Raw genomic sequence first — 12779 nt, 5'->3', positions numbered from 1 at the left:
GCCATGTGCATCCTGGAGGCACCAGTCCAGCCTGCTTGCGCAGAGCCTGTGGAAGCCCAGACGAGTTTCCAGGCCTGACACAGAGGACCGGAGTCATCATCACCAGCCAGACTAGGGCTTTGGTGGCATAGATACAAGGGAGAGAAATGGTTCTCTTTTTTTAAGGCACCGTTTCCTTCCCAGAAATTTCTAACAGAACTGCAAGCAACAGGCACACTTTTTAACTAGAATATGGAGGATGAAACAGAAAAGTAGGCTATAGCAGAGGAAGAGCTTTCATTGGAGCAACAATATGAAAGGCTAATTCTTTTACCCTATCTTGCAAATAAATATGTAAATTACCCAATCTTTTTAAAAAATGTAAAAATGAGTTTGGTTTCCTAATGTAAAATTGCCAGGGTTTCTTTATGACATTTCTCCCCATATATTCTCCACATTCTTAGCCATGTGCAGACAGCTATTTGCTAAGCTTCTTGCAACTTAAGAGAACTTGCTTGTCTTGAAAGCCTACCATGTACCAAAGTGCTTGGTGCTTTTTGTACACACTCTTTTATTTGTCACAACAATATGATAAAGATATTATTGTCTGGAAATAATTTTATAATTTTAACTTTTGGGAAGTCACAGAATAAGTGACAGAATCAAGATGGAGACCAATTTCAGTCTCCAAAGCTTACCTGTGTTCTATTATGTTGTATTCCAGGGGGAGCTTTAGATGCAGCTGGGCCCTGAGAGAAGTTTTACGAATCCTATAAGAAGCATTTACTGGTCATGCCAGCCTCTGAACAAGTCTGAATGCTCCTGGAGCGGCTGAGTCTTTTTAGATCCCAAGTATCTAGCACAATTTCTGGCACATCATCGATCTTCAATCAATATTTATTGCATATTCTTACTGCTCACATAGATGTGGCTTGTTTGACAATGTTTCAGCTAAGTTCCCAGGTTCATTTGAAAGTCATGTCTGACCTTTACTTGGATAGCACTGGAATCTTAATTTTTAAAAAAGATTTTATTTATTTATTTTTAAAGAGATGGGAAGGGAAGGAGAAAGAGAGGGAAAGAAACATCAGCATGTGGTTGCTTCTCATATGACCCCAGCTGGGGACCTGGCCTACAATCGAGGCATGTGCCCTGACTGGGAATCAAACTAGTAACCTTTTGGTTTACAGGCCAGCATTCAATCCACTGAGCCACACCAATCAGGACTGGGATCTTACTTTTGATTTGGCTTTTGTGATGTAGAATGTACAAAAAAGGAAAAGGGGTGTTGCCTTCAGACATGAGAGTCAATAAGAAATCAGTGAGATTCTGAATACCAATCTTAATACAATGAATATGGGGTTATGAAAAGACAAGGGTGTTTCTGGGAAACAAGGTGGTGTTTTATTTTCCTCCTCTATTTCTAAATAAAGTTAGGATTCTCATTTGTCTTGCCTGTACTGTCCTGTTGCTCTTGGTGGCTTCCAATCTTGATATGCAAGACCATATTTTGAACACGTAATTCTTAAATTGAATCTGTATGTTTTCACAACCTAAAACATTGTACCTCATTCTTTTTCATATATGAGTTTTACAAATGTGAATTAGAAGAATATCAGGACTCAGGGGAAAGGTAGAACTGAACAGTGGCCCCTTTTCCCTAACTTGTGATGAACTGGCAAGCGATGCCTTTATGGACGTGGCTATTTCTGCAGCCCCCAGTGGAAGGAGTCACGTGGACCATGCCTACATCTGTGCTCTTTTTCTAGAAAGTTTCTCCTCCTTTTTGTTGAATCCAACTGGATAACTGATAACATGTTAAGTGGTGCAAATCAAGACATTTTCATATTGTTATATTTTAAAGAAATTGCCTTTATTTTAATTATCTATATAGACATGCCAATGGATATTTAGGCCACATTTTGAGCAAAAACTCACACGGTGTTTTTTTTTTCCCCCCAAACCTCACACGTGTACACAAAACAACACAATTTTAAGGGTTTTCTTAAAAGAACAAAGCATAAGAAGCAAAGTGAGATACAAGCTCATAACCAATTTTCAAATCAAGGAGCAGATCTGGTTCTACATGAGAAAAGGTTACAAAACAAATCTGTGTTTTGTAGGAAGCGCTATATGGCGACAGTGTTGTCGGATGCACTCCCTTTGTGGGAAGTCTTAAGCAGATGGCAACAGAGGGGGCTTTTACTTAGCCTTGCAGGGGGTTATGGGTAGGTTCTGACTACTCACAGATGCTTTTAAAAGGAAAAGCAGACTTTGCCTATCACATCTGGCAGTGTTATATATTTTCTTTCTCTAAATTAGATTTTAACTTTACCTTGCCTACTAAAAATAGCCCTTTGATTCTTTTCTTCTCAAGCTATGAAAGAATTAAACTCAATAAGTCAGCTATTGATGGTCCAAGGACTGGGGAAAGAAGAACACGAAGACAAAGTCCGTGGATGATCCACCAGCTGTGTCTCAACTAGTCACTGAACCCCTTCTATTGAAATATTGCAAGAGAGCCACTACTAGGCAAGAAAAAAACATGTTCACATTTTCTTTCTCTCTTCCTCTCTCTCTCTCTCTATTTTGCCTAAAAATAGGGAACTCAAGAAATCTCTAGATGGTTGAACAGAGGCCACAGTGCATCTAAATTATGCATCATGCCTCATTTTACTTCATATTTTTATGTACTAGTAGTTGCTTCATAGGCCTAACCATTGGATAAAATATTTGATAGTTTTCTTTGTGAGTTCTTCTTTAAAACCTAACTGTAACATAAACACTTTGCCCCATAAACTTGAAACTACTAAAAATGCCCCCAATATTATTTATTTAAGTTATAATATAAATATAAACAAAGTCCATTTTCTAAAGTCAAGGTAGAGCTAAAATAGCATTTTCTTCATTATTTCTATGGTATCGTCTCCAGTATTTGCTTTCCTTGATTTGATCTCATGTACATTAGAAACAGACGACTCCAAAGCCCTTTTGTGTCACCACACCAAAATGAGTGAGGTTTGGAAGCAGGAATACATTCAACATATTCTCTTTTGGGACCTTACCAAGCTGAGAGCTTCAGAGTATTAAAGCAATAAATAGTCATCTGATAGTTCTTAGCTATTACAGAAAAAAAATAAAGTTAGTGTTAAATTTTCACAACTTCCCTTCTTACCCCTACCAACAATTTCAACTTATCCATCCACTTCATGAAGTTGCACACTTTCTTTAGCACCATCTGACAATCTCTCATGTTTAATGAACCTATAACCAATGTTCCAAACTATCCCTTAATCCTCAACTCTGCAAGTCTCAGTCTCTCTGTGGGAACTTATTACAATCCAGTCAAGTTTCTAACATTTCATTTGTATGTTAGGAGAAAAAAAAAGCTGCACTTAGGAAATGAATTAGCTGTCATTCCAACAGCTCATGAAACAGCTTGACAGTGGCAGGAATGAGCACACCATCACCTTCACCACCACACGGTTTAAGGTTAAAAGAAAGCGACATTGCCAATTTTCATATAACATTAGCTATGCTAGAATTTCTAAAGAAAAGGTTCAATGCACAGATTAAGAATGCTGTTAACAAACTGATTTTACAGCCAGGTGTCTGCAGAAAAAGATGGAAACAGAATTCCCAGGCAATTCTGCTAGCTACAGCCATGAGTAAGCATAATGACCTGCCAGGAAGGTAAATTTCATCAGAAAACTAAAATATTTTCTTTAGTTAAATAATATTAATTTTAGCTAAACAGGTAGGTGGGTAGCTGTTCACATGAAATTAAAGAAAAAGAAAAATCCAGTTACTATTAACACCAAAGAAGTGCACGCCAACCATAAACCAAAAGTGCTTTGGTACTGTAGTCATAACAGATGGAAGTGTGGAAGGGGAGCAGGGAATTCCCTGATGGTTAGATGACAGGGTCACAGAAGGCTTGTGACACTTGCTATGTCTCCTGCAAGGCTGACACACTGCCATGTTCAATGACAAGGGTCACATAAACACAAGCTTATCAGCTGGCTTGATGAAACAGAATGTGCAACATCGCTGCAGTGAAAAGTGACTTCAGGCTTGCTGAAGGGCCTTGCTAATCTGAGGAAACAATGCTTAGTGCCATAGATGAAACACTATGGTCTCGGGTGGAATGCACGTGAAGTTTCCAAAATATTTCCTCAAAGACTTTATTCAGTTTTGGTTTGTGACCTTAGCTGGGAATGAAGTTCAGAAGGTCATCTCTGAGGATTTAAGTTGGGCAGCTTTCAGAAGATGAAAGATGTTTAAAGTTAAGGCCTTTATCTGCAAACAATAGTATATTAATAAACTCTATACTGTATTTACAAATGCATTCTCTTGTATTAAAACTAACAGGATTCTGTTCACAGTGCCATTGTTTATACAGGTAGCAATCCCATAATACTCATGTATTTTGGCATGGGAATCAGTAGCGCTTGGTATTTACAGAAAATGTATATGTGTGAATACAAATGTCATTGAAACTGAATTATTGATAAAAGACATATTGGTTAATGGTGCAAAGGAATGAACTGTACAGCCCCTTCCCCTCGGGTTGGATATGAAATGTGGTTTCTTAAATTTAGAAGATGCCAAATCTTTGACCCAGAGTGGCGTAAAGTCAGTAACAAAACAATGACCCCCCCTGTTCAAGTTTGGGTACACTGAGTAATCGTAGTCCCAAGTTTTAGATCCATTGTCTAGTGCATAAAATATAAATGTTAAAAATATTTATTATTATTTTGTAATAATAGTAATTATTAAAATAGAAGGTCCTTTCTCTCATGTCCTCTTTTGTGCTCTTGCACTTAAGACCAATATCCTTGGAGTTCCAAATATGCTGGTGTTTTCGTCATGCAGATCAGCAGTCAGATGGCAAATGCTAAAATGCTCTGGACTGAGGATCTGCTGCCTGTCACAGTGTGACCCAGGGCCCATGGGGGACATGGCAGAAGCACCTTTCTTTCTCTTCAGTGTTCTCCTCGAGGGGTAGGTCTGTCCCTGGATTCAGTTTCTGTATTACTGAATGGAGTTGCTCATTTTGGCAGCTGATGCTGAGGTGACAATGGCTTCTGTACACTTGGAAAAAAGAGGGGAGGCAGGTAAGTAGAAGGAAGGTAGCATTCCGAAGAACCCCAGGATGAAACCCAGAGAGTGGCTGGGTCTATGGGCAAGAGCCCGTGAGGGCTTCTACCCTCTCAGGAGGCCTCTGCTCAAGGCTGATCTCGGTGCGCAGAGCAGGGGACAGGCCTGGCTGGCATTACGGGGCGATGCCTTCGGTCACAGTCTGCTCCTTGTTCTCAGCCCCACGGTCGGTGTGGTCCGGGCTGTCTCTGCCACTGCCACCACCACCGCTTCTGTGTTGCTTGAGCAACAGGCTCTTCCACTGGGCTTTGTTGTGTGCAAGATGGCTCAGCATGTTCTCAGACAGGGTGCTGTTTCCGGTGAAATGGGCCCATTCCCGGAAGAGTGGCTCCACAATGTAGGTCATGAAACCTAAAACAAACAAGGCCAAACTCATCACCACAAGGGCAGGGAAACCGACTTCTTCCTTTCTCACAGACACGAGGGGGGCCCACCATGTACTTGGCCCAGGGATATGAAGGCAAACAAAGTGTGGTCCCTACCCTCAGCCAAGGAGCACAAGATGTCACCTTGGGCTCGACACTTGACTTCTCTGTGCCTCAGTTTCCTCATTTGTAAAAATGAACCAAGAAGGGTACTCAGCCCATAGGGTTGTTACGACAATGAAATGACTTAATGCATGTAAAATGCTTAGAAAGCTCCTGGCACTTAGTCAACACTCAGTAAATATTGGTTATTTCTTGAGGGGTGGGGGGAGAAAGACATATAAACAAACAAGTAAAGAAGGTCTAAGCTAGAATTCAGGAGGAAGGGTGAGGAAGGGCAGGAAAGGGAAAATCATATCAGGAAGGGGCACACCATTGATTTAGACCGTCTGAGGAATGCATACATTTAGCCTATTGAATATTTTTTTTAGGATTATAATTTCATAGTTTTGTCTTTCAATTATGTTAAATTAAGTGTAGGTAAATAAAACTTCATTCATCTTCAATGCAGATTTTTATCTGCATAAAAGTCTTGCCTTAACAACTAGATAAAATGGTTTGATATTAAACTTCTGTGTTTGCATGTCTGTTCTCAATTATTTTAGACTTTTGCTTTCTAATCTTATTTCACTTAAAAAAAGATTTTATTTATTTATTTTTAGAGAGAGGGGAAAGGAGGGAGAAAAAGAGAAAGGGATACATCAAGGTGAGAGAGAAGCATCAATCAGTTGCCTCTCTCATGCTCCCAACCCAGGACCTGGCCTGCAACCCAGGCATGTGTCCTGACCGGGAACTGAACCAACAACCTTCCCGTCTGCAGGCCCGTGCTCACTCCACTGAGCCACACCATTCAGGGCCGTATTTCACTCTTAATGTGCATTTCATATTAAATATGATTTTAAAAGCAAAGACGACTTTCCATCTAGGCTGGAATTATTAGAATCATCATAGACTTAGACATATTTAGGCTTTGTTGTAGTTCCTTGAAATGTAGGTGTAGAGAGAAAAGGCAAGTGTTTTCAGTATTACAACCTTCCACCAACTCACTCAATGTGTGTACAGCATGTGAATTATAAGGCTTAATTTCCTTGTCTCTTCATTGGACAAACAGTAGACATGTGAGATAATCCACATCTGAGGAGGAAAGTTAAGCCAGCAATTTTAGGTCTATAATTTGATAAGGTTATATAGGGAATCATATACATATCATATACATATTTTTCAGAGCATATTCCCTCAAAGTTGCCCTGGCTGGTTTAGCTCAGTGGATTGAGCGTCGGTCTGCGGGCGAAGTGTCGCTGGTTCGATCTTCCAGTCAGGGTACATCAGAGAAGGAAAACTCTGACTCCAAAAAACCTCCGCTGCCTTGCGGCATACCTCTTCAGGGGAAAGGCTAGGGGAGTAAACCCCGACAGAAAATCCGGAGCCGGAGTCCCTAAGGCGGTTTGACGTTGTAGTCAACACCGGCAACTCCTGCGGCGCACCTGAAGCCAAGCTGTATTGACTCCGTCTTTCCCTTGGACCCTTCAGCTGCGAAGAGAGGGGGGGTCTGCTGCATGGGCAACAGCGGACCCTCCATATTACCCTGCCCAGGCTCTGTAGCTTCAGCGTCATCGCAAGATGTCGATTCAACACGGGAGGAGACAGATACCGTGTCACTCCCGAGTCGGACTGCACAACCATTCTCGGCGGTGCAGATAGACTGTTAAGAAGCTACACCATCGTCTCTCGAGACGGACGGCTGCCGACGACGACGATAGGGAATCAGCAAATAAGGATTTCATTCTTGAATTTTTTTGTTTAATATTCTTTACCTCCTTCAAAACTTTCCATATCTAACATCTTTCAATTTAAGAGAGATTAGATATTAAATATCTAAAAAGATAGTTTGAAAACTATGAAGTTTAAGACGGATTATCTAATTTCTAATATCTTTCATCTTAAGAGAGGTTAGATATTAGATATATAAAAAGATAGTTTGAAAACTATACAGTTTAAGATGTAAATATTTATCAAATTTACCTTAAATATAAAAAAGTTACATATGCAGCATTTAAAAATCCAATATTTAAAAATCAACTCATTTTCTTTCTGAAGTTACTCTGGAATTACACCTCTGCATTTCTAATTGTCATATATGAAGACCACTTATAGGAGATAGAAAAGCCATTTCAAAGTCTGAGCAGACACTATGAGGCAGTTGTTCAAATGATGGAAGGCTTTCATTTCAAATCTGCCTGGTCAGGTTTGGGAACCTCCTTCTGCTACTCAAAGGCTGTAGTGACTCTGCTGGGATATTGTCCTCCTGAAGGGTGGGGGTGAGGGAAGGGAGAGATGGTAGCCTCCAAGTAAATAAGGTTTGAAGAAAAGCCTTTCTCCATCTTTCTATAGACTTCACCAATTAGACATTCATTCAATTTAATATCTTTTCAAAATGCAGACTTTGATGGAAAGAGGGGAGCAGTGGAGGTCGGGTAGGGTGTGGAGCTATGAAGTCCCAGTTCCCCTTGGGGGAATATGAATTACTTAATGAGAAAATCATGTCTAAACCTGAAACGGCACTCAGGAAATGCCCAGTGTGGACTGGGACAGGGAAGAGAGAGAGAGGGGACATTTTCAGTCCCAGGGGCACCAAGACAGAAGAAATTGCTAGTACCCACAGGAAAAATCTTTGTCTGGTGGCTGAATGCTGCAGCTCCCATTACACTCTTGTTTATCTGTTTGCATTTCTTCAGTTTGGCCTGATCTAGCCCTGCCCAACACACCTGTCAACCCAAGGCCTACACAGGGGCAGATGAGGAACAGAGACCAAGATTTACGTACTAAAAGTTGTTTTCTAATCACTTGCTTTTTCTCTGTGTAATTGGTGTGCTGGTGTAGCAACCAGGAAATTTTTCCTTGTCACTCAGTCCCTATCCCATTTTAAAAACAGGTATCTATGGTAACCGCATTTTCCTGAGCTGAAAATCAGGACATATGATCTGACAAAAAAGTGTGTTCTCATGACAACAGGATAGAATCTCTGAAATCAGGTTCGTTGTGAAAATCCAGGTTGTGTGCTTAACAATTGACTGTTTTTCTTTGGTGGTTTAGAATATCTTTAACAGGTGCCTGGCAAATTTCTTTCCAGCCAGAACTTAATCAAGTGGGCCCCAGGATTAAGATTTTTGTCAGGGTCTATTCCATTTATTTATTCCATTTATTTATTTATTTAGAAAAAATATTTTATTTATTTACTTTTAGAAAGGGAAGGGAGGGAGAAAGAGAGGGAGAGAAACATCAATGTGCAAGAAAAACATCGATCAGTTGCCTCTCTCATGCCCCCAACAAGGGACCTGGCCTGTAAACCAGGCATGTGCCCTGACTGGGAATTGAACCAACGACTTCTCAGTTCTCAGGCTGGCGCTCAATCCACTGAGCTACACCAGTCAGGGCTATTCCTTTTTTATCTATCACATTTGCAGAACCTCCACAACTAACGTAGCCCAACAGGAGGGAGCTGGATCCAGGGAGGCCAAGGTTGCATTTTGTTAATGTTGCCCCTCTCCCAACAATGCTATAGCTTCACCTGCCTGAGATTCTTCCTGGATTTAATTTTTTAAATAATACCTCCTTTCCTTTTTTCAGGTAGAGGAAAACTTCAAGTGTAAAAACAACAGAACAATATTAAGGGCAACTTTGAAAAAAAAAAAAAGGACAACCAATAATCTCATAATCCCAACATACCTATTTTCAAATTTGTAGATTACATTTGAATCTCTGTAACTAGATTAATTTTGTCCCTATTTCCTCAGGATGATGTCATCACACTTTGCGGGACTGTGGATCTGAGTTTACCCTCAGTGCTGGTAAGCATATCATTTTAACTTGCTCTGGTTTTCTTAATGTTAAGCTTATCTTTTCGGTGCCCCCTTCCCTCCAAGACATTTAACTTTGAACCTTGTAGAGGTCTGCTGTGCCACGAGTGCATTAAGCTGTTTGAGGTCTGTGGAAACTGGTGAAAAACATAAACTGGTACATGTCAGGGCCATAGCTTATAAGTAAAAGAGTAGAGTTCTGAGTGGTCTTAATTGGAGGGAGCTGTAAGGAGAAGAAAGACTTGCTTTATACATACATGGAATTGGTAGAGTGTTTAAGGAGTGATAGACATTCTTACTGGGTCAAAAATGTTTCCCCCACTAAAGTGCCTAAAATTTCCAATTTGATTTGCTTAATGGTTTTATAAATAACCTATTAAATTAATAATTATTTTAGACTTATTAACATCACAGTTTAAAAGTTTAGTGCAATTGACACTTTAGCATGTGGTCCTAAGAAAATGAGGCTGAAGGTAAGTTTTGAAGGAGAGCACAGAGACATGGGACCCCAGGCCACAAGGGATAGCATAGCTGGCAGTGCATGCGTCTGGGTCTGGGCTCTTGAGATTGAGTATTGGGGATGAAGCGTAGTTTTCCAAATTGGAAGGGTCCTAAAGGCCGATTCTGCTGACATCCCACTCCCTCAGTCCTAAAGAGAATGGGAGCTGGTCTGCTCTTTAGCAGTGAATAGTTGATTCTTACTACTTTCCTTCTACTCTTTTTGATTTTGATTTAATTCTTAAAGACAAAGTTCATAAATGTTAGTTAAGAGTCTATAACAAAACCTTACCCCATTTTTACCTAACTTCTCAATTGGTAATTACCTAGTAGATTAGTCATGATTAGGGTGCTTCTTTGTACTCCACCAGATAAGGGGCATTGAATAAATGTCCAGTTTGGGTTTTTCAGAAGCTGTGTGTAGAGCTTTTCTTTCTGATTCTTGACAGAGGTGCCAAAACATTCCTTTAAAATTAAAATTGAATTCAACTCACCAATTTGTATGCTAGGGATTGAATCTTTCTGTTGATTACAAAGAGGACTGATTTCCAGTTCAAATTTCTGTTCAAGGTCACCTAAGAAGAAAGAAGAAGAAACACATTGATAACCTAGAACTTATGAAAATGGGTGTTGATAGTTTTAACAACCTAGATGAAAGAAGTTATTCTGGAAATTACTGTTCTCTGCCTTGTTATCCTTAGGAAGCCTTTAGCTTCGATTTGCTCTGCCTTGCTCTGGTAACTTCTGTGAAAATTTAAAATATCAGAGTGTCAATGACCATTTGTAATAGGCTCGTGGTAAATAACTGTGCTCTGGGACTAAAATAAACTTTTGAACAAGCTCTATAAAAACAAGGACACAACTAATGGGCAATTTCCTAACATGAAATGCAAGTTCTGGCTTTAAGTTATAGGTTAATAAAACAGATTTTATGCTTCTTCCCTTCCTTCCACTCTTCCTGACCCTCGTCTGGTTTCACCTGAACAACCAGAAATAATAACAGGGCAGGAAATGGAGGCAAAGGACCAGATCTCATCTGAAGAGCATCCCAGTTGACAGCTGCAAAATTAATAAAAAATAAGGGTCTGATATCTTTCATTCTGACTCCTTAGAATTTTATCTAATGTAACTGAAGATTTAAAAAAGGATAAAGGTCAGAATGATATATTTTTTAATACCTAGGTCAGCGAGAAAACCAAAGGAGAAATGCATGATGCAAAGCTTTATCAAAATACTTTTATAAATCCTTCCTGAAGGTGAAAAATTGTGGGTAATTACGGCATTGGGAAAAACAATCTGGTTAATTAGTAGATAAGATGGTCCTCAGAGACATTAGCAGGGTTTACAGTTGTGAATGTCCTTCTGTAAACCAGGGGAGATAAAAACATAACATTTACATAGTGCTCACTTGTATGCCAGGCACTGTTCTAAGCATTTTACCTACGCAATTAATTATTTTTACCTATGTAATTAATTTTTTACATCCTCATACCAACCTCATTATAATCTCCATTTTACAGAGAAGAATATTGAGGTGAACAGAAAGGAAGTATGTTGACTCAGGGTCACACTGTTAGTAAAGCGGGGATCCTGCATTCCAACCTGGGAAGTCTGCACTTAACTACTGATGCAGAACCTAGAGAGGCCACATTTCCACCATATTCTCTGACTGTAGTCATGCCTCCCATGGCATCGTGTGCTCTGGTGATCTTCTGGAATGATGAGAGGAAATCCCTCTGGTTTAACCTGAGGAGTGGGTCAGGGAAGCCAGATGATCATAGCCTTCTGAGGGCAGGGCCTGACATTGTTTGATACTAAAATGAATACCCCAAAAGCCAGTTCTACTCCTCACCTTCATGTTTTTTGTTAATTGTGGTTTTTCAATCGATCTTGATACTTCAGAGGAATTGTCTTTGATTTTTCCCTTTCCTTCACCCTCCACACTGAAGCATCAAATCCTGTTTATTCCTCTCCTGGAATAGCTTTTCTTCCTTACTTACACTCTGCCTAACTCTAATTTGGTTTCTTGATAATCTGTTCTTAGTTTTTGCCCCTTAGTTAGTTTTTTTCCTTCAGTATTTCTTCTACTTCAATTACATATGTTGCCCTAAATGCGCTTGCTATGAGAAAGTGCCACACTCTGTTGCCCGGTGTATACTCCACACACTGGTGTATACTCCACCCATCCTCTCATATCCCACCCTCTATGAGACAAGCTGGTCTGCGAGGCAGGGATACGGCCCCACCTCAGTGCCTTCGTCTGTTTACAGTCCTCTCTGTGGAGACGAGTGCTGTCCAATTGGATTTTCTGCAATGATGGAAATGTTTGCACTGGCCACTACGGTAGCCTTTTGAAGTATAATTAAAAATACTGAGGAGCCGAATTTTTTACTTTATGTACTTCTAATTAATTTCAGTTTAACTAGTGACATGTGCCTTGTGACTATACTTTTGGAAAGTACAGTGTATGAGTTATCCTTCAATACCCAGCTCAGATTCTAGCTTCCTCTGCATTAGATCTCCTGAACTCAACCATTGGAGGTCTTCCAATTAGATCATTTATTCATTTACTTATTTGACATATATTTGTAAAGTACTATATATTTTAGACACTTTGTTAACCAATATAGAGAATCAAAAGAGGAAAATTGCATAGTTTCTTTCCTCCAAGAACTTTACTGCTTTTGGTATTTTGAAGTTATGAAACATGAACTACACTTCTTTGTATCATTCATGACATCATCCCCAGTGGGGCTTGGTATATAGGGAAAATCACAGTTTTACTGAGGATTAGACAAGGCTGGAAGCAGATGTTCAATAAAACTTTTGGGATCTTGGTTGATTGAGAAGATACCAATCT

At 39.8% G+C, this 12779-nt stretch overlaps 1 protein-coding gene across 2 annotated transcripts in view; it reads right to left on the bottom strand.

Annotated features, from left to right (window-relative positions):
- Positions 1-1833: 1833 nt before the first annotated feature.
- PDE7B (phosphodiesterase 7B) overlaps positions 1834-12779 on the bottom strand; it is a 288623-nt gene continuing 277677 nt past the window's right edge. For both annotated transcript variants that reach the window (XM_090279881.1, XM_090279882.1), the window contains 2 exons: positions 10414-10494; positions 1834-5490 (listed from right to left, as the gene is read on the bottom strand). In XM_090279881.1, coding sequence (XP_090136007.1) covers positions 5255-5490; positions 10414-10494 — 317 coding nt within the window. In that variant the 3' untranslated portion in view covers positions 1834-5254. The remainder of the gene's footprint in view (positions 5491-10413; positions 10495-12779) is intronic.

The sequence above is a fragment of the Furipterus horrens genome, unplaced genomic scaffold (genome assembly GCF_987537825.1).
Source record: "Furipterus horrens unplaced genomic scaffold, mFurHor1.1.pri manual_scaffold_6, whole genome shotgun sequence".
Taxonomy (NCBI): Eukaryota; Metazoa; Chordata; class Mammalia; order Chiroptera; family Furipteridae; genus Furipterus; species Furipterus horrens.
Note: the sequence above shows the minus strand (reverse complement) of the source record. Positions and strands in the feature narration are given on the sequence as shown.